Here is a 23220-nt window from a genome sequence, read left to right as displayed (position 1 = left end):
GAAATGAAAGATACACTAATTGAAAAAAGAACAATTTATAGGGAAACAACAGTAGACTGAATGAAGCCAAGAGTCAAATCATAATTTGGAACATAAGGAAGCAAAAAACAACCATTCAGAGCAACAAGAAGAAAAAAGAATTAAAAAATGAGGATAATATAAACAGCCTCTGGGACACCCTCACTGTTTCAATATTCACATCATAGAGGTGCCAGAAGGTGAAGAGAAAGAGCAAGAAGTTAGAAATCTATTTGAAAAAATAATGAAAGAAAACTTCACTAATTTGGTGAAGTAAATAGACATACAAGTTCAGGAAGCACAGAGAGTCTCAAATAAGATGGAAGCAAAGAAGCCCATTCCAAGATATATCGTAATTAAAATGCCAAAGGTTAAAGATAAAGAGACAATCTTAAAAGCAGCAAGAGAAAAGAAGTTAGTTCCTACAGGGAAGTACTGCCAGCTGATTTCTTAAAAGAAAGTGAAGCATCATCCAGTGAGAGGTCTCCAGCATGAAACTTTGCAAACCACTGTTGATACATTTGATCAGTCACAGCACTTTCTCCATCTACTGCACTCTTTTTTGTGTGTGTTTCAGTTGTGTTTTTACCTTTCTTGAAATAAAAAGCATAATATGCCAAAAATGTTGCTTATTTTCTTCCATTGTCAATATTAAAATGGCTCCACAAAAATTCATCAATTTTGATGTTTTTTTTAAATGCATGCTGATATGACAGCTGTAACAATACAATCTAACACAATTGTTTCTAGTGAATTTCAAGAAAATTAAGTGCCACGAGAGCCATCTGAAGAAAAAAAAACAACTGAACTTTTTGGTTAACCCAATACATTTATCAATTGAAAACTCAGTATTGTTAAGATGACAACTCAGCACATACACACAGAGACCACACCAACGCAAGTACAAGGGATGAAATCTACTGAGTAAGGTCTATGAATTTACCAGTTCCAATTTCATGGTTTTGATATTGTACTACAGATAAATATAATAAGATGTTACCATTTGGGGAAACCAACTAAAGGGTACAGGGGTCCTCTGTATTCTTTATATATTATTTTTGCAACTTTTGGTGAATTTATAATTAGTTCAGAATAAAAAGATACAAAGATGAAATGAAGACTAAACTATTCCAAATATAATGGAAAATTTTGAACAGATTCATCACACAGGAGGATACACACATTGACAACTTTTCCAAGAAAACTTGGAAAGTGCTCAAAATAATTAGTAATTAGACAAATGCAAATTAAAATAAAAATAACTTATAATTATAATGGCTAAAATAAAACAGACTGACAATACCAAGTAGTGCCACATTGTGGAGAAACAAGGGCTCTTGGATTCTGCTAGTGTGAACATAAAACTGCACAGTCGCTTTGGAAAACAACTTGTCAGTTTATCAAAAATGGTTCATGTGAACTTATATGACTCAGCAATAATAATCCTACATATCTATCTACCTGAACTAACAGCAAGGCCTTGAAGTTATACAAGCTGACTTGTATTCAGTGCCAAACCATGGTGCTTACCTGTTGAACATAGGAAATTACAAGAAGATTAACCTAAGGTAAAGTCCTTCTATGACCATGGTGGATCATGTCTGAACATAGGGAGACAAGAAATACACATTGTCCAAGCAATAAAATTATCAAACATCCCTCTCATCCAGCTTATATGAGTGATTGTTGTTTTGTTACCAATTACAACTTCACCTTCACTGTAGTTTTTTTTCTTCATAGATAAGATTTATTAAGGATACCTAATCACAGTATCACCTTCACTTTCTGAAGCTATCCAGCTCAGAGAAAAGATGCGCTTCCAAAATCCCTACTGAAAATCACTTAACACAAGCTCAAGTCCTATAACAAGTCTCTAAAACTCTGGAACTAAGATGTTTCACAGAATCTCAAAATGTGAAGTCTCACCGTCCACAAGATATAAGAAACCCAACTTGTTCAACTACAGTTTCATTTCTGATGGTCTTTGGCTAGAAGGCACGGACACAGAACTTGACCTAAAAATGATTTCTACAGTTAAGAAGTGGGTTGAAGTCCAATTAGGTTAGAATTCTAATCTAACACACACACACACACACACACACACACACACACACACACACACACACTGAAGGCTTTGGAATGTAAACAAAAGGGAAAGAATTATATGATAATTGAGCCTTAAGAATGGAAACTGGATATGAGATATTGTGTATTGTGGCTTTTAAAAATATTCTGAGAACACATTCAGTCTTCTTATCTTGAAAAATCAAAGGACAGGATTAGAAGTGGACCTAAATGTTAATTTTGTAACTGGAAATTAAGAGGCACTGAGCCATAAAATGTGCATATAAACTTCACCCATAATCCTGGCTCACCACTGAACTAAGCATGCACAGTGAGGACTCCAGGGAATTCATAAAATGCATCTGAGGAGACAAATAAATGAACACTGTTTTCAGCTGTGGTTATGTTAAATCCCTTCCATATCAAGATACGTAGACTTCTGAAATGCATAAATGAATGTAATGTTCCCCTTGTCTATTATTCATAGTATCTAATATAAAGTAAAAAATTGCTAGGCATAGGCAAGGAGCAAATAAGCCACGAGATACCAATATCAGAATGATCTGGATATTGCAATTATCAGAGAATTAATTTTTAGCAGCTAATATGAAAATTGCCAGTGATTTAAAGGAGCATATAATCACAATAGTTAGAAGGTTTCCTTTGGCCAGTATATGCTGTAGCAATTGGAAACAAACTTATGTGTATTCTGGGTTTGAGCGTATGAAAAAGCAACTTACAGATGTATTAAGATGTACTTTCTGGTGTGCATACTGTGTGTCAGTCCCATTCTAAGTACTTTTCATAGACAATCGAAATTCCACACTGGCACCAGACTAATGATGTTAGTAAAATTGATATTCATATTGTATATATAAGAAAAGTAAAAGATATATCCAGTGCAAAGCAATGTAGTTAGGATTTGAAAGCATGATGTCTGGCTGCAGAGTACATATTCCTGAACACAGTGCTTTACTACCTAGATAGTAAAAATTCATGTGTTTTCATTTCACCACTATAAGAATGGTCATCCTTTATAAAATTAAAGAGACGGCAAGCAAAATAAAATCAGTCCTTATAACTAATGGATAATTAATTTACTTATGTGTATGTTAAACAGTCTGTGGAAAGATACAAGGGGTAATTTGGATATATGAGAAAAAAGAATTACAGGTATTCTGTATGTCAGACATTTATAATTTGATTAAATATAGTCTTAACTTCATGGCCAGGTGGTATTTTTATTACACATAAAGTCATCTGGTGGTATTTTCAAATTTAAGGCAATAGACTTCCTCAGATATATTTTGTAAAACATACTTAGATTCACACTTCTTGTATCCTGAACTACTTGTACCACAGTTCCCAGATTCATCAGCCATAGAATTAAGGTATTCAAAACACTCTTGAGAAGCCCCACTTATATCTGAAAAAAAAAGTGTGGTTAGTAATATTGAACTATATTAATTTAAAATAATTAACAAATACAGTTAACATTTTAAAACACATTAAAACTTATTGCACAAAATGAGATTATAACATAAATTGAATATAAAAACTAGATTTAAGATCACACAAAACCACTTCAATAAAATATTTAGGTGAAAGCACTCTTGTTACTAACCAGATACTTTAGATATAAATATGGTATGCAGTTTATCTTCTAATTTTCAGTAAGTCTAGAATATATAAGTATTTAAGAAATAATTGACTTCTTGGTCAATTATCTGTGTTTGCATAAATATCTTTTCAAGTCCAGCCACTTAGCTAATATTTTGCTTTTTTCACCATAATTTCCTCAGATCAAAAAATCTTGAAGCCAACATTGATTTATCTTCACATTCACTATCCAATCCATGAACAGAATATGTGTAATTCTTATAAAATCCAACCTACTTAAAGAGTAGTTTACTTATCATAACCCCCATTATTAGTTCTAATCTAGTTGAAGGATTGAGTTAAAACTCTCAGAAAGTTTTAACCACTGGATTGTCATGCTGAAAAAAAAATGACACACCAGAAAAGAGCCCCAGTAGACACATCGGGATCTCAGCTGAAACACCTAGAGGTGGTAGTGAACTGAAAATATGCAGTTGATTTTGTCCGGAGGACATCTGAAAATGTGGCGTGGGTGAGAAGTCAAAATTGTAAGCTTAAGAAGAGAAGTGAGCAATTGCTGGTGGACATAAAATAAACCAAAGTTGAAGATCTTTCACAGCTAGAGTAACAAAATTAGACAGTCAAGTGACCTCCACATATAGGTTAGTCCCTCCTCAAGGCTTGTTCCTGCTTCCAAACATATAAAAAGCAGAATATAAATATATTAAATAGCAGAATATAAATATATTACATATAAATATATTATATGTAATATATTAAAAGCAGAATTAAAATATAAAGAGATGACCTCCATAAAGCCGTGCAGATTTTTCTGCAGTTTCTGCGTGCATGCCAGGGAGAGGAGTCTTAGTAAGTACACCACCTCTCAATTAAAAACCCTGGAGAGTTATGCTCTAGAAGCAAGAGTGTACTGGATATAGACTGAGCCTTATGTGAGCTCTAACCTTAACAAAGATCAGCTTCTGATTTAATTAATTAGCCTCTCAGTTCATGTACCTAACAAAAGAAAAAGATGCATGATAGTAATGTCTATATGAGAGAAGCATCTAGACTGAGGACAGGTCTTCTCAAAGGCAAAAATTAAAGATGGAGACAGTAAAAAAATTTTGACCAGAAATGTGTCTTTATATCTAAAAAACCACCAAGAAAGAATATAAAATAAAAGTATCTATCATTTTAAAATAATTAGGTAAGGGAACCATGGTACATATACTAAAACACACATCTTAAAGGCTTATGATAATCCTTTCAAGACCTCAGAGGGTGGGTGCTAACTTCATGCTCTCACTGTGCCAAGCTCCAGAGTAGCAGTATCTTTCAGATGATGATCTGGTTTTCAGAGGGTGTTCCAGTTTGGGGGGATGCTGCCCAGGAGACACCCCTAAATCATCTGGCTGTAGTGACTAGGAGGACTTGCATTCCTGGGTGCCACAGGATAGTAATGACCAGAAAGATAGTTTCAGGCTGGCTACCACCCCAATGGCACTAAGTAGACAAGACAGCAGACTGAAAAACATGCTAGGTCTCTCTGTATAAGAGACCTCTTTGCTTGTCCTGGAGATTGGGCTTTTGGTAAAGAATCTGGTTTGGCATACATCCAGGGGCCTACCAATGTTCTCTGCATTGAGGGAGGATGGTGGACATGATCTTCAAGCTCTTCCTCTTCTTTGTCTCAGCTATCCAGTGTCTCCCAGAAAACTGAATTACCCTCAGAATCACATAAGCCAAATCCTTAATTTTGATAGGTAGATAGATGATAGATAGCTATACAGGTACATATTCACATATTGTTACATAAACATATACAAGAGAAGAAAATACAATAATTGTATTTCCTACAGATTTTGTTTCTCTGGGGAAATCCTGGCTAATATAGTTAGTAGGACAAAGAGACCTGTGATGTTTTAATTGGGAATATTCTTATCCTTCCTTATTGTCATGGTAGCCAAAAGCCAGCAGCCTTACAGCTAATGAAATGGTATAACCTATTTTGAACTTTTGTAAAAGCACCATACCCAGGGCACATAGTTGATTTTTGCCAACATTTCAGCAATGGCTAGGACAAATAGAACAGGAGATCAGTAAGGAAATACAAAATTAGAGCAACATTACAAATAAACCAGACATAATAGATATCTACAGAACACTCTAACCAACCACACCAGAATACCTATTGTTCTCTATATATTTGGATTTTCTCCAAGATAGATCATATGTGAGGCCAAGAAAATCTGAATAAATTAAAAAGAATTAAAGCCATACAAATTATGTTCTCTGAATACAATGAAATTGAATTTAAATATCAATAATAAAATATGTAAGGAAAATGAAAAAATGTGTAAGTTAAAGAACACACACCTAAATAACAAAAGCATCAAAACAAATCTAATGGGAAACTAGAAAATACTTCGAGATGAATGAAAATAAAAACATGGCTTACAAAAATTTGTAAGAAACTTTGAAAACAGTACTTACAAAGTTATAACTGTAAATATTTAAATTAGGAAAGAAGATTTAAGATTGATAACCTGGCATTCTACCTGAAGATACTGAAAAAAGAATTCTAAACAGAAGGCAAACAGAAGGAAAAAAAATAAAAGGGATTATAGCAGAAATAATAACACAGAGAATAGACAAGTGATCAAGAATATCAATAAAAATAAAATTTGTTTCTTTGAAAACATCAACAAAATTGGTAAATTTTCATTATTAAGCAGAAAAAAATACCCCACACTAGAAGCCTGAGTGCAAATGTCTTCACTGATGATTTCCACAAAAATTTCAAACATTTAATTATGTGCATCATAGATTCTCCCAAAAAATAGGAGTAGGAAATACTTCCTGGATCACTCAATGAGACTTGATACTAAAACAACCCAAAGACATTTCAATAAAGAAAAATTTGAGACTATCCCTCACAAATGTAGATGTAAAAATCCTCAAGAAATCTACAGACAAATATCCCTTATGAACATAAATTCTTTAAAAGCAAATAAAATACTAATAACTGAATTCTAAAGTATATAAAGAGCATTATTCACCATTACCAAGTGGGATTTAATCCTGAAATGTAAGGATGGTTCAAAACACACACACACTCTCTCTCTCTCTCTCTCTCTCTCTCTCTCTCTCTCTCTCTCTCTCTCTCTCTCTCTCAATGTCTTACACCAAAATAGCAGAATGAAAGGAAAAAAAACCTCACCGCATAATCCTGTTAACTGTCCCAGAAAAAGCATTTCACAAAAATTCAACACCTTTTAGTGATAAAAACACTCAACTTACTAGGAGTAGAAGGAAGTACTGAATGTAATAAAGACCATCTGCAGGAAACACAATTGAAGTAATACTCAATGGTAAATGAGTGAAAGCTTTTCCTCTATGATAAGGAACAAGACAGGGATGCCAGCTTTTATTCCTTCTATTCAACGCAGTATTGAAAGTCTTCATTATCAGAGCAGTAGGCAAGTAAAAGAGATAATATACATCTAAACTGAAATAATACAAGTGAAATTATCTGTATGCACAGTAGCCACGAACTTTTATACATAAAAACACCTTAAAGTAACACAAAAACACACAAATCTGTTAGAACTAATAAATTCAGCTAAGTTTTAAGGCACAAAATTAACATATAAAATCAGTTGCAATGAAAAGCCTCAAAAGGAAATTAAGTAATCAATTCCATTTTCCATAATATTAAAAAAATTAAGTTTAAAATGGATTAAAGAGGTAAAGAACCTGTGCAATAAAACCATAAAACCCACAAAATTTTTCTGAAATTAAAGAAGACAAATAAATGGAACACATCCCATGATTCTGGCTTAAAAGACTAAATATTAAGATGTCAATATTACCCAGAGTGACCTAAAGTTTTAATGTAAACCTATCAAAATACCAACAATGTGTTTTTGCAGAAATGGAAAATCAATCCTAAAATTTATATGGAATCTCAAGGGACCTCAAATAGTGAAAACAATCTTGAAAATAGAGGCCAAATATGGAGGTCTTATGTTTCCTGATTTTGAAACTTACTGCAAAAGCTGTAGTATTCAAAACAATGTGGTACTGTCATAAACACAGATATACAGAGATCCTGAAATGAACCATTGCTTATATGGCCTAATAATTTTTGAGAAGAGTGCCAAAACCATTTAATGGGGGAAGGAAAGTCTTTTAAATACTGGTGTTGAGAAAAGTAGATATCTACATGCAAAAAAAATGAAGTTGAACCTTTATATGACATATAAAAAGTAACTCAAATGGTCACATATCTAAAATTAAGAGCTAAAACTATAAACTCTTAGAATAAAATATAAGGGGAAAACTTTTTGACACTGGATTTGACATTCATTTCTTGAATATGATGCCAAAAAGCATAGGCATGAAAAGAAAATATAGATAAAAATTTTATCCAACTTTTGTGCATGAAAATCAACAGAGTAAAGTCAATTCATGGAATGGAAAAAATATTTTAAATGCATGTATCTAATACAGGGTTAATATCTGAAATATACAAAGAACTTGTACAACTTAGCAATAACAAAAAGCAACTCAATTAAAAATTGGCATAGGACTTAAATAGACATTTCTCCAAAGATGTGCAAATAGCCAATAAGCAAATGAGAAGATGCTCAATGTTACTAATCATTAGGAAAATGAAAATCAAAACCACAATGAGATATAGTCTCATACCTATTAAGGTAATTACGATCACAAAAACAGATTATAACTAGTGTTGGCAAGGATGTAGAGAAATTGAAACTTCTGTGCATGGTTGGTGGAGAGGTTAAATTGTGCAGCTGCTATGGAAAACAGTGAGGTTGTTTTTCAAAAAAGTTAAAAGTAGAATTAGCATACAACCCAGCAACCACTTCTGGGTATTTATCCAAAGCCCCACAAGAAAAACACTAATTTCAAAAGATATATTCACCCCTATGTTTATTGCAGCATTATTTACAATAGCCAAGGTATAGAAACAACCAAGTGGCTATTGATAGATGAATGGATAAAGAAGACATGGCATGTATATAATGGAATATTATGCTGCAATTAAAAGGAATAAAATCTTGCCATTTGAGACAATGTGTATGATATAGAGGGCATTATGCTAACACAAGTAAGTCGAAGAGAATAAGACAAATACTGTATAATTGCAGCTATATCTGGAACTGAAGGCAAACAAGCAAAACACAGATTCATAAAAACATAGACTAAAGGGATGCTTACCAGAGGGAAGGGGGTGGGTATAGGAAAAAAGGTAAAGGGGAATATAGTCAATAATATTGTGATGAGTTTGCAGAGTTACACATGATTACTAGAAATAGTGAAGTGATTACATTGAAAGATATAAAGATGTCAAACTACTATGTTATATATCTGAAACATATAACTGATATATTATATACCATTTGTACTTCAATTAAAACATAACTATTAGAAGTAATATAGGATTTTAGCTAGGTTTCAGAATAAAGAATCAATATTTTAAATTAAGTGATATTTATACTCTAGTAATGAACAATACAAAATTTAAGAAAAATACTATTATAATAGCATCAAAAAGAATAAAATGTAAAGAAATATATTTAAACAAGTACACTGATAATTACAAAATTATAAAATACTGAATTAAAATAAATTAAATAAAATCCAAATATTGGAAAGATATCCCATTTTCCTGTATTAGATGCCTTAATATAGTTAATATAACATTACACCTCAAATCAATATGCTGATTCAACACAGCCACTTTCAAAATTCCAACTTCATTTTTTTGCAAAAATTAACAAGTTGATTCTAAAATTCAAGCAGTTTAACAGACCCAGGATATTCAAATAATCTTTTAAGAGAAGAAAAATTTTGGATTATTTACATTTCCTGATTTCAAAACAAACTATGAAGCCACAATAATCAAGACAGGGGGCTCCTGTTTTAAGCATATAAACATACAGATCAATGGAACAGAATTAAGAGTCCAGGAATAAACCCTTAGTTTCACAGTCAAGTGGTGCTTTTTGAGCAGAGATGCCAAGTCAGTAGAATGAGGGGATAATCATCTTTTCAATAGTGATGCCGACACAACTTAATATCCACATTCTAGCTTCCAGTCGAGATAGCTACATAGGCAAACATGAGTCACCTCTTCCCACAACCATATCAAAATTACAACTAAAATATAGAGCAACCATCACTCAGGAATGTCAGAAATCTAGTTGAATGGAACTCCAACAACTACAAAATTGAAGAAACCACAACCATCTAGACTGGTAGGAGGGGTGTGGATATGGAATGGGCTGGGCCCACACCCATGGGGATAAAAATTGGGGAGGGATATCTCAGAAGAAGGAGTACCAGCCCACAACAGGCTCCCAGTCCAGGTTTCCAGTGCCAGAAAGATAAGTACCTACAACTTATGGCTGCTAAAACCAGTGGAGATTGAGTTGGTGGAAGAAACAGCTGTAGCCCTAAGCAATTCCTCTTGGGGAACACACATATGGACTCATCTACTCAGACTCATTCCCTCTGAGCTCCAGCACTGGAGTGGCAACTTGAAGGGCACAAGTGGTATATAGGAAGAGACTGAAGTGTCTGGCATCTGGGCAAGCAGAGGCCATTGTCCCTTTGCTGAGCCCTCCCCCCACAGAGTTAGTAGGCTGGTGCCAAATCTGAGACTCTGTCAACCTGGCTAACACTGTGTAACCCACCTTGGAGATCCACAGAGGCTACCCCACCCAACTTACAAGCCCACCCAAACTGCTTTTCCATGAGAATAGATGGTCTTGGCTCCTAAATCCTATTAAACAAGCAACAGCTGGCTTCACTGAGCCTAGTGGCAGCCAGATAAGGGTCTCAACTTGGCTTCACCTGAGAGTCTCCAAAGCCAGCACAGTAGCAGCCATCTCAGATTGCTTTACAGTTCAGGCAGGGTGACCCAAGAAAAACACAGGTGGGAGCTGACCTTGGCCTGCATCACCCAGGACACCCCAGGGCTTGTGCACCCAGCAGACAGCTAAAGACCACATCAGAGTCCCATCACCTGCCCCTGCACAGTTGACCTTCCATAGGGGAGGGAGTGGGTGGTCAGTGGTCACAGCTAGTCCTTGCAAATGACTGGCCTGGGTAAATCCCTCCCATTGATCTGCCAACAGCAACCAAGGCTCAACTACAAGAGGAGAGTGTACTCAGCCCACATGAAGGGCACACATCAAATACACAGCTTGGATGATAGTGGAGGCTGTGTCACTGGACCTACAAGACACCTAATACAATAGGCCACACTACCAAGACATGGAGTCAAAGCAGCTTCTACCTAATACACAGAAACAAACACAAGGAGGCTGCCAAAATGAGGAGACAAAGAAATCTGGCTCAAATGAAAGAACAGATCAAAATTCCAGAAAAAGAGCTAAATGAAATGGAAATAAACAATCTATCAAATGCAGAGTCCAAAACAATGTTTGTAAGGATGCTCAAGGAACTTAGTGAGGACCTCAGCAACATAAAAAAGACAGTCAGAAAGGAAGTATATGCTAATTGAAAAAAGAACAATTTACACGGAAAGAACAGTAGCATGGATGAAGCTGAGAATCAAATCAATGATTTGGAACATAAGGAAGCAAAAAACAGCCACACAGAACAACAAGAAGAAAAAAGAATGCAAAAAAATGAACATAGTATAAATAACCTCTGGGACAACTTCAAGAGGTACAGCATTCACTTCATAGGGGTGCCCGAAGGTGAAAAGAGCAAGAAATTGGAAATCGATCTGAGAAAATAGTGAAGGAAAACTTCCCTAATTTGGTGAGGGAAATAGACATGCAAGTCCAGGAAACACAGAGAATCCCAATTATGATGGATGCAAAGAGGCCCACTCCAAGATACATCATTATTAAAAGGCCAAAGGTTAAAGGTAAAGACAGACTCTTAAAAACAAGAGAAAAAAAAGTTAGTTACCAGATGTTGCCAGATGGGAGGGAGGAAGGGCAAATGGGTAAATAGGTGCGGGAGTTAAGAAGTACAAATAGGTAGTTACAGAATAGCCATGGGGATGTAAAGTACAGTATAGGAAGTGGAGTAGCCAAAGAATGCATACCTGTGACTCATGGACATGAGCAATGGTGGGGATTGCTTGAGGGAGTAGGGGGTGCCAGGTGGAACGGGTAAGGAGGCAAAATCAGGATAACTGTAATAACATAATCAATAAAATATAATTTAAAGAAATATCCACATTCTAAAGATTTAAGTTGGAATGACTTCTCACACCATATAAACAAATTAATTCAAAATGAGTAACACACTGACATTTAAGAGTGAAAGCTATGCTATTCCCAAAAGAATAAAGGATTAAGTCAGGACCTTGGGTTAGGTCATGCTTTCTTACACCAAAACCCAAGCACAAAAGAAAAAAAGATAGGTAAATTGAACTACATTAAGATTAAAATTGTGCTTCAAAGAAAGCTATTGGGAAAGTGATGAGATAATCTATGAAATGAGAAAAATACTTTCAAATATGAATTTGACAATAAACTTGAATCTAGAACATATTAAGAGCTGTTACAACTTAATAATAACAACAAACCCCAACTAAAAAGTAGGCAAAGGATTTAAAGACATTTTTCAAAGATGTACAAATGGTCGATAAGCACTTGGAAAGATGTTCATCATTATTAGCTAAACTCAAATCAAAATCATAACAAGATTCCACTTCACAACCATTAAGTCATCCACAGAATAACTCAATATTCAAAGATATCAATTCAACTAAAATTAATTTATTAATCTGATTCTTAAATTTATATTCAAGATCAGAAAGCCAAGTCAAGACATACAAAAAACAAAAAAGCTAAGTTGACTTGTCTTTGAGACAGTAAAGTAATTGTAAATGAAGAGAAATTAAACAGAGTAGAATTGGCCTAGATAGAGAAAAATGACCAAGAGAACCAAAGAGAAAGTTGAGAAACATTCACACATTTCGTTTTAAAAACAACCAACTAACATCTTAGTATACAGTATGTATGTATTGCAGACCATTCAAAGAGTATTAAGTTGTTACAGTAGATGCAGTTACCAATATGCTGTTAATATTACATTGAATATGTGACAAACAATACACACACACAAACACATTCCTTCCTCCTCCCTTTGTTCCTGCCCTAGCCTTAGGCAACCATTAATCTACCTTCCAACTCTATATATTTGCCTATTCTATATATTAATATAAATTAAATCAGAATATTTGGTCCATTGTGACTGCATTCCTTAGCCTAGCATATTTTCAAAATTCATCTACGTTTAGTAAATATCAGCACTTTGTTAATATTTTATTGCCTAATAATATTCTGTATTTGATTTATTCATTCATTGGGTAATGGACATTTGGGTTATTGATACATTTTGACTATTATGAATAATGGTGTTATGAACATTTATATACAAAGTTTAATGGGAACATATGTGTTCAATTCTTTTAGGTATATACCAGGAATGAAATTACTATGCTCAACATTTTAAGGAACTTCCAAACTATTTTCTAATGCAGCTACACTATTTATATATTCCCACCAGCAATGCATAAAAATTCTGATTTTGCCACATTCTCACTGACACTTGCTATTTTCTGTCTTTTTAAATCATAGCCATCTTCATGTATGTGAAGAGGTATCTTATAGTTTTGATGACTAATGATGTTTAGTGTCTTTCATGTGATTGAACATTTCTATGTCTTTTTCTGAGAAATGTCTATTCAAAATATTGCTCATTTTTAAATTTTGTAATTTGTCTTTTTATTGTTGAGTTGAATGAATTCTTCATGTATACTGTACAGAAGTACGTTACCAGAAATATGCTTTGCAAGCATATTCTCCCATTCCTTGAGTTGTCTTTTCACTTTCTTGATAATACACTTCAGAAACCAAAAGCTTTTTAAAGTTTTGAAGTTCACTTCATGCATTATTTTTGTCACCTGTGCTTTGGTTGTCATGGCTAAGAAAACATTGCCTAATCCAAGGTCACTAAGATTTATGTCTATGTTTTCTTTCAAAAGTTTAAATGTTTTGCTCTTACATTTAGGTTTATGATTTTAAGTTAATCATTTTAAGTTAATTCTTATCTTTGGTATGAGGTAGGGGTTCAAATTCATCCTTTTGAGTGTCAATATACTATTGTTCAAGCTCATTTCTTTGAAAGACCTGAAAGGTGTTTTTGATTATTAGAGATTTTGGATGGACACTTATTTTCCTTTAGCCCTTAAAAAGTGTCTACTATGTCTTTTGGCTTCTATAATTGTTGAGAAATGAGAAGTTTAACTCGTTCTTGCTCCTTTAAATATATGCTTCCACTGCTTCCACTGCCATCCTCCATGCTTCTGTTCTCTTTATTTTTGGCAGTTTTGCTATGATGTCTTTATGTGCTTTTCTTTAAAAATGTCCTTCTTAAGACTTTGGAGCATTTTGAATTTATAGTTGACCTGTTTTATTTTGAAAATCATTGGTTCCTATCTCTTTAAATGTTGCTTCTTTCCTTTCTCTGCCTTTCCTTTTCAATGACTCCCTTCCCTTAGGCAGAATAGGTGAGGCAGAGGTCACCTAAATCTAATCAGTCAATTATGCCAGACCTGAAGTGCAGTTTTATCTGAATTTACCTCGTTATCTTAGGTATGGCTCTTGCAAATTACTGATAGAGTGCTTTCTTTTCAATGAAAGTCTGCCAGAAATAAATTTGAGGTCTGTCCAGAAGGGATTCAGCCATGTAATATAAAAAATAGAGACAATTATTGAAGAAGATACAAGATACAAGAAACATTGCACATAGGACAATGAGCCTCAGTCCCCTTCAATGCACCTTGGGACCTCACAGATCTCCCAATTGCCATTAGCAGCCCTGTCATATTTTCCTGAATCTCACTGACAGTCTGAAATCTCTTCCCTTTCAAAGGTGATTTTAGTTTTGGGAAAAGCCAGGAGTCCCAGGGCACCAAATCTGGGCTGTGGAGTGGCTGAATCTCTACTCTCAGTCATTTTGAGTGCAATGGCCACACAGTACACATGATCACTCAACTGCGTCTACCACCCCCACTGACCAGTACAGTGAAGTCATCATCATTCATGCATGTACATTCCAGTGCACTCTCCTTGGCTGCCAGGTTACATCAATGTCATGCAAACCGTTCTCATTATATTAGCAATGGCTGCACTTTTTCCGGACAGACATAGTACATGCTCTTCAGAGAAGTTTGGAACAGCTTTCTAGTCTACTAACACAGGTGCTTCAAGATGTAGTAAAAGCTTTTAGAAGGCTAAGGTTTTCTGGAGGCAAGATTACTCCATCATTTGGTCTTAGATCATCTTGTGACTTTAGGGAAATTCATAGTGGCTTTTTAATATTTTTGACCTAAGTGACCAATTTCCTGAGAAACTTCAGAGCTCCAGATTGCCTCATGGATAAAAATAGTCTGTGATTTAGACAATCTCCCTTCAATTCCAGCTGCTGAAACTTTTCTATTTTATCTTTGTTTTCCAGTGAAAGATCGCTGACTAAACCAAACCTGGTCTTCACCTTTCAGAATCTGCAGATGTTTCTAGGAACATAAATGGCTGACAGTTGTCCACTAAGAGATGTAAAATTTCTCTCTTGTGAAAATTTAAGTCATTAGCTTGTATTTGGGGTTATTTTACTTTAATGCATTAAAAATATCAATGCAATGCATTTTTATTTTTCTAGTCATTTTCTCATAGTTTTGTCACTATTTGCTACATCCTTTTCCTAAATACAATATTTAATATAGGGTTTATACTTACTATAATTGCAAAATGTTTATGTGTAAAAAACCTATCATAGTATTTGTTTTTTTATTATATGCTCTTTTTTTACTCTTGCCTGAGAGTTAATTAAATGTTTTATTTGATTTTGTTTTTTCCCCTCTATTCCCTTTTAGTTTCACATTACTTTATTATTCTTGTAATTATTTTAGATTATAAAATGAATGCTTGACTTAAATGCTAATTTTTAACTCCTTTTTATGCTGCATCTTTATGAAATGATTGAGTTTTCAGGGTTTTTTTTTAATATATTTTATTAATTATGCTATTACAGTTGTCCCATTTCCCCCCTTCACTCCCTTCCACCCTGTACACCCTCTCCCACCCACATTCCCCCCCCTTTAGTTCATGTCCATGTGTCATACTTATGAGTTCTTTAGCTTCTACATTTCCTGTACTATTCTTGCCCTCCCCCTATCTATTTTCAACCTACATTCTATGCTACTTATTCTCTGTGCCTTTTCCCCTTCTCTCTTCCTCCCACCCCCCTGTTGCTAACCCTCCATGTGACCTCCATTTCTGTGGTTCTGTTCCTGTTCTAGTTGTTTGCTTAGTTTTTTTTTGGTTTTGCTTTAGGCGTGGTTGTTAATAATTGTGAGTTTGCTGTCCTTTTACTATACATGTTTTTTCTTTATCTTCTTTTCTTAGATAAGTCCCTTTAGCATTTCATAAAATAAGGGCTTGGTGATGATGAACTCCTTTAACTTGACCTTATCTGAGAAGCACTTTATCTTCCCTTCCATTCTAAATGAGAACTTTGCTGGATAGAGCAATCTGGGATGTAGGTCCTTGTCTTTCATGACTTGGAATATTTCTTTCCAGCCCCTTCTTGCCTGTAAGGTCTCTTTGGAGAAATCAGCTGACAGTCTGATGGGAACTCCTTTGTAGGTGACTGTCCCCTTATCTCTTGCTGCTTCTAGGATTCTCTCCTTTGTTTTTAACCTTGGCTAATGTAATTATGATGTGCCTTGGTGTGTTTCTTCTTGGGTCCAACTTCTTTGGGGCTCTCTGAGCTTCCTGGATTTCTTGGAAGACTATTTCCTTTGCCAGATTGAGGAAGTTCTCCTTTATTATTTGTTCAAATGCGTGCTCAATCTGTTGCTTTTCCCCTTCCCCTTCTCGTACTCCTGTAATTCGGATGTTGGAACGTTTAAAGATGTCTTGGATGCTCTTAAGCTTCTCCTCGTTTTTTGGAATTCTTATTTCTTCATTCTTTCCTGCTTGGTTGATTCTATCTTCCTTCTGGCCCACTGTATTGTTTTGAGACCCAGTTTCCTTCCCTTCACTATTGGCTCTCCTCCATGTATCTTCCTTCATCTCTTTTATGGTAACCTGCATCTTTTCATCTAGTTTGCACCCCAAATCAACCAATTCCATGAGCTTTCTGATCACCAGTGTTTTGAACTGTGCATCTGATAGATTGGCAATTTCTTGGTCGCTCAAAAGGATGAGTCCTGGGGGACTGATCTGTTCTTCTGTTGGAAACATGTCTCTCCCTGTCTCTCCTTTTTTTTTTTTCCCGGTCTGGTCGCTCTTGTTACAGTGGGGGGTGGAGCCTTAGGTGTTCACCGGGGCTGGGCACCCCAGTTGCTAGATTGTGACGTTATATGTGGGAGTGGGGGCGGGAGTGGGGATGGGAGGGAACAATGGTGGTAGTTCCATTCTCCTGGGATCTCAGTCCCTTCTCTGGGATCCTGGGTTGTGAGCTCTGCCCTGGTCCTCAATCGCCGCCTCACTGGGTCTGCCAGTCACAGCTTGTGTACTCAGGGTCCACCGCTGCATTCTTGTGCGCCCCGGATGGCTTATGCGCTGAGTTCCCCAACCTCCTCTCGCTGCTGACCCGCGCCCGCTCACCTGGTTCGTCCTCTTGGCCCCTCCTACCAGTCCGGATGTATAGGTCTACTTCAAGTTCCTGGCTGTCCGACTTCCATTCACATAAATCCTCTATCAGCTCTGGGTGTTTTTCTAGCTGTAAATTGTTGTTGTTCTAATCTTGGTTGTGCATGGAGGTATGGTGTGTCCACCTATCTCATGTTTTTTTTATGCTGAAACTTTCTATTTTATTCTAGAGAGTAATATACTTTTGACATAATAACTTCATTTTATATCATTCTTTATCTTTTGAAATATATTTATATATCTTTATCTTTTATATTTTAAAATATGTATATCAGTCAGCAATAACTTTTACTAATTTCTTTGATTATTATTTCATCTTGCTTAAGTGTTCTTTCTCCTGGTTTAGTCTTCCTTATTTTGAATGTCATTCACAACCAGTTCTACAGAGATGAGTTTGGAAAGTAAATTATATGAGTTCAAATGCTTAAAATACTTTCCCATTTTTTAATCTATCTTTTGGCATTGGAATAAATGTGTCATTTATATCTGCTAGCTTAAACAGAAGTGCTACCTATTTAGCAATTTAACCAATTTTTTTATTTTTAAACTTTAACTTGTATACCTTTAAACTCATTATCTTCTCCCCCAACATATATCTATGCATAGACATATACTTATATATAATATATATCTCTTTATATATGTATATATTCATATATTTATATATCTCTATGTATAGATATATATCTTCAACATTTCCTCACTATGGTTCCAAATCACCTATACCTTGTTGGGAGGGCAGTTTTCCACTGTATATGTTTCTTCTCTTGTGTCTTTGTGTTGTTTTCTTCAAAGTAATAGTCATTCTTATTGTGTGCTCATTTTGGGAGTTGATAATCACTTTGCAAATTCTTTTTTTTTCAACACAGAGATGAGAGTGAGCATTACCACCTGTTTGAATTGAGAGAAGGTTGACCAACCTGGATGCTTATCTAAATATTTCCTCTGTCAACTGCCATTGATTCCTGTGATACAGACAGGAAATAATTTTGCTGTTGCCACTGTTTCCAACTTCTTTAGCAAATGATTCCATGTGTATTTTCTGCTATGGTTTTCCTTTTTGTTTTCAACCTCAGTGAATATCATTTTTCATGATTTCACAATTCCTCAATTGTCAGGAATTTTCTTTGGGAGATTCATGAGTCATCCTTGTAGTTTCTTGGTGTAAATGTGCCCATCAATCTCTGTGTGTCTTCATGTGTAGTTTAAATTATATTCATATACTAACTTACATTTATGATTTTTAATGCCCATATGCATATGCAAGTATTCTATATTTACTGAGAAAACTGTGGATATGGATTGAATGAGGGAAGTGTGGCTTGTGTTCAGGCTGCATTCTTCCTTCTTGAATACAGATCCCATAGACTGTGAATCCTTCCCTTTATTGTTTTGTGGAAAAGTTCAGAATTTTAATGCCAGACAACTTTTACAATGTTTTTTTTCTTATAGTCTTCTTTTTCTCTTTCTGTAACCCTTTAAAATATTTATAATAAAATTATGTTATTTTAAATTATGTTATTTAAAAATTATGTAATTTTTTAAAAAATATAATCACAATCATATATCAATATCTATTTCTTTTCAGTTTCTAGAAAAATACATATACAGGAAATCAAATTACAATAAATACCTTCACCAAATATATCCCTGCATTGTTTGTCCATACTCATACAGTTTCCATGTACACAGAGCCATTGTGAATCTCCACATGGATGACCATCCTGAACGTAAAAGTTATCTTGACATGATGCAGATGTACCATTGCAATATTCAGGGAGATCACATTCATCATCGGAAGACCTGCATTGCTCTCCTTTTGGTTTAAACTGATGATGTGAGGTAAATGAGATTGAATAAAACAGAATGTGAACATATAAATATTATAAGGAATGATAACTTACATAGGTGATATAGAAATTTAAAAAGACTCTTACTTGACAATTATCACAGCATGGTCCCATATTACACTGGGAGGTGACTTTTAGTGTACAGCCGGTAGACTCACAGCATGAGTTTACATTTGCATTACATTCCTGAAAGGCAAACCAAATACTCTTAAATGTCTTCCAACTTTTATTTACATTGGGTACATATTTTAATGATGTCAACATAATATAGTATATACATCATATATACTAATTGTTGATGCTTAACTTACATATTGGCAAACAGAAAAATTAAACCCACTTATTCATGTATTTAACAGAAATTTATTAACTACCTACAATGTGATAGACTGTGTATTTTTCATATGCCTAGAATAAGTTTGACTATATTGGTAGTAGGGCTTTCTGAAACCTTGGTGGCCACCACAGCCATCTGCAAGAAACTCTCTGGCTCTTGTAGACAGAGATAGTAAAATACAAGACATGAGATGCAAGTTATGACTTAACAATTTCATTAGAGTGACCAGTTCTTACTCATTCTTTATGCATCTACTGTATTTTAATAAGTCAATAACTTTTACGAGATAGTCAAAGTTTATTTTGCTTTTAATTCTCTAAAGATGAAAAGCTAAAAAATGTTTCATATGACTAAAATTATTACCTTTGTATCACTCATCTAGTATTTCATGATACCTTGTGTTTTATGCTGTAATTCATCTGTGCCCCCTGATTCTGTTTCTTTTAAGTTCTATTATTAGGCTTAATAAAATCAACATGTAAGAAAGCTGAAAGCTGGAGAGATGATGAATCACAAACTGACATGCAGACATTTTTCAAATCCCCAGGGATTTTAAATGGGGTTGATTGGGCCAAAAATTTCAATGAGTTACACGAAAATAAATCATGTATTTCAGTGATCTTCTATGAGTCATAGCTTAGTAGGGCACACTAAATTTACAGTATTTTTCATGACTCTTCTGCTTAATCTATGTCATTGCTAGTGCTATCTATATATGGGATTCCAGAGAACCCTCTGGAAGTTATATAAGAGGGATTTGGGACTCAATTATATGATATTTAATTGGGCCAAGAGACACTCCTGTCAATTTTTATTAGAAATTTTCAAGGTGTGTCCATTTAGATCAAACTAGCAAAAACAGGTAGGTACTGAGGAATAATTTCTTAAAAGTGTATCACCCAACTAGCTATCTAAACACACACTTTTTGTACTGGAGAGGGTACATGTAAATGACTTTCACTTTGGCAGTAGGAGACACTGAGCTTTGTTCATGTCTTTTTGATTCTCTCAAGTTCATACAACTCACTGAGTCTCACAATCTCTGTCTCCCTAATTGCATTCCATTTATCTGGGCTCATGCCATCTCCCTCTGATATAGTAGGTTTTCCTAAGATTTCTGGGGGTTCAAAAACCAACTTTTATGGATTGTGTATTACCTAAATCTCTTTGACTTAAATATTGACCTAGATCAAAATACTCAAAGCGAGAATGTGTGTCCTATGTTTTCTTAATTGTAAAACCTTTATATTTTTCTGAATGGCAGAGGATTTTATGTTAAGAATAAATACAAAGAAAATACACAAGAAGGGCAGTTTAAACCTAGGTAAACTCAGCTGTAGAATTAATGATTGAAAATCACTTGTACCAATAATCTACAAAATAATCTATAAACCACTAAATCTGTACATTAATATATAAGTATACTCATTAGTTTATTAAAATCACTACATGCCTTCTTAAGGTTTTTGTAGAAAAGTAAATTTGATAAATTATGGAACATAACAGTGTAACACTATAACAATTAATTATTTTTTGATGTAATTCTGGTATATATTCTTTTAAATTAGTACTAACATTTGTAGTTCCACAGTCACATGCTTCTCCTTCTTCCACTATGCCGTTACCGCAGATTGCAGCTTTGTATGTTGGGTCCAAACGTGGATGATTTTGAAGACAGAGGGCTTTTGGCTTTGAAATGAAGTGTGCAAAATCCTCCATGCTGCAGTTACTAAAGAGCTTCACACCGCTGGAATGACTAAAAATACATTAAACTGAAAATTTGTATGTAAGCATTGCATCCATAAGCTGTCTAACCTAGGAATAAGCCACTCCATAGCATTTCACAACAAACAAAATGCTCAATCAGGTTAGCATGAAACTTTCCTTATCTGTGCACAGTGAGTCAACTGTGCACAAATTTGTATTAAATATTTTAGTAGGCATAAATAATCAATACAATTTTATTAGATCTTAGTTATAATTATCTGTGACACTGTTTTTTTTTCATAGCTCCTAACTCACACAGTGGTCTATCTCTGCATCATTTTTGGCTTCCTCTTCTTTTTATGACTGGTAAAAATTTTCATACCCTTGTATTGAGAAAAAAGATTGGGCTTTTTCATTTCTTTCTACTACTCATAGGTAATATTTTTCAGTTCTACCTTTTAAATAACACCAATACCTGACAACTCAGATATCTGACTTTCGAACACAAACTAATCACTTAAACTTGAGATCAGTATCCAATCTTTACTCAGTGTTTGCACAGAGAGAACATTTCCAAACACAAGTCTAGCATAACATTCCTTTACTCCCCTTTATTCACTTAGTGATATTGATTTTTTCTTGAAAATATTTATCAAAAACTGGAATATTATTTATTTAACTATTTATTGATTATCTTCTTATACTAGTTTTTTTGGCTCTAGGAGAAAAAACGTTTTGATTGTTTTGTTCACTATCACAAAGCTAAGAGATCAATGATTTTTTTTCTTTTGTTGATTCTAGAGAGGGGGAAAGGAGGGAGAAAAAGAGGAAGAGGAACATCAATGGGAAAGAGAAACATTGATCAGTTGTCTCTTGCACACACCCCTAACTGAGGACAAAACTTGCAATCCAGGCACATGCCGGACCAGGAATCAAACTTGTGATACTTTGTTTTGCAAGATGATGTCCAACCAACTGAGCCACACCAACCAGGGCAATGATTAGTTTTTAAAAAAATGAATGAGTACATGGTTAAAACTGTTGTAGATTCTTTGGTTGCCCTTTTACTATAATTTTTATTATTCTGAATAGTATTAACATATAGCAGATATGAAATTAATTGAATTTTAAAGCCATAGACTCAAACCTTAGTCATTTAGATTACTACAGGAAAATGTTTCTCACATGAGGACTATAAACAAATTAGGGAGTTTTGAACAAACTACCAATTTCAATTTTTTTTTTTGTTTTCACATCCTGGGTAAACATACCCTTCAGTTATATTAACCATAATGAATGGATTTATTATTACATTACCAACAGTTTAGATGATTTCTATCAATCTAAATACCAGAAACCAAAGTAGAAAGAGCAACAGAAGTTTAATTATTACTGAGCCTCAGCAATGCAAGGTATGTTTGTTATGTGTGAACTGGTTCACAGGGGACATACTTTTTGGGAATGAAAATGTTTTCATTAAAAAGAAAATATAATTATATCCAACTGGAGAATTTATTTGCAATGTGAATCTTTGCACAGATTTTCTGGATATTCCCATTCCTCATTCTCTCATTTTTTCTTGATAATAGAGCCTCTGATTTTCAGTTCAGTACATAACTTCCTGTATAAATGCCCACATTTTTTAGCTTTTTATGAAGTTAAGACTGGGCAGATAAAAACATTAGATAATTGGCTTAAAATGATGTCATAAATTCTAGTTCTAGGAAGTAATGTTGACAGCCATGCTTTCATGTCCTGCTTTATTTTATTGTTGATTTAAATTTGGTTCATTGTAATTAAAGCTCCCATCAAAAGCTATGAGATTACCTTGGAAATGGAAGCCACTATGTAGAAATCTGTTGGGAACTGCCCTGCCTGGTTTCAGAAGCTCTAACCCCCACATGGCTAA

General features: G+C 34.5%; 1 protein-coding gene across 1 annotated transcript in view; it reads right to left on the bottom strand.

Annotated features, from left to right (window-relative positions):
* Positions 1-23220, bottom strand: part of ADAM2 (ADAM metallopeptidase domain 2) — a 92597-nt gene that overhangs the window by 28615 nt on the left and 40762 nt on the right. Inside the window, exons 10-13 of the mRNA XM_045821797.1 lie at positions 21180-21360; positions 19355-19453; positions 19051-19246; positions 3403-3508 (exon numbers count right to left, since the gene is read on the bottom strand). Of these exons, the coding sequence (XP_045677753.1) occupies positions 3403-3508; positions 19051-19246; positions 19355-19453; positions 21180-21360 (582 nt within the window). The remainder of the gene's footprint in view (positions 1-3402; positions 3509-19050; positions 19247-19354; positions 19454-21179; positions 21361-23220) is intronic.

Source organism: Phyllostomus hastatus, unplaced genomic scaffold (assembly GCF_019186645.2).
Source record: "Phyllostomus hastatus isolate PE091 unplaced genomic scaffold, TTU_PhHast_1.1 phas_scaffold_46, whole genome shotgun sequence".
NCBI lineage: Eukaryota > Metazoa > Chordata > Mammalia > Chiroptera > Phyllostomidae > Phyllostomus > Phyllostomus hastatus.
This window is presented reverse-complemented; position numbering and strand designations above follow the sequence as displayed.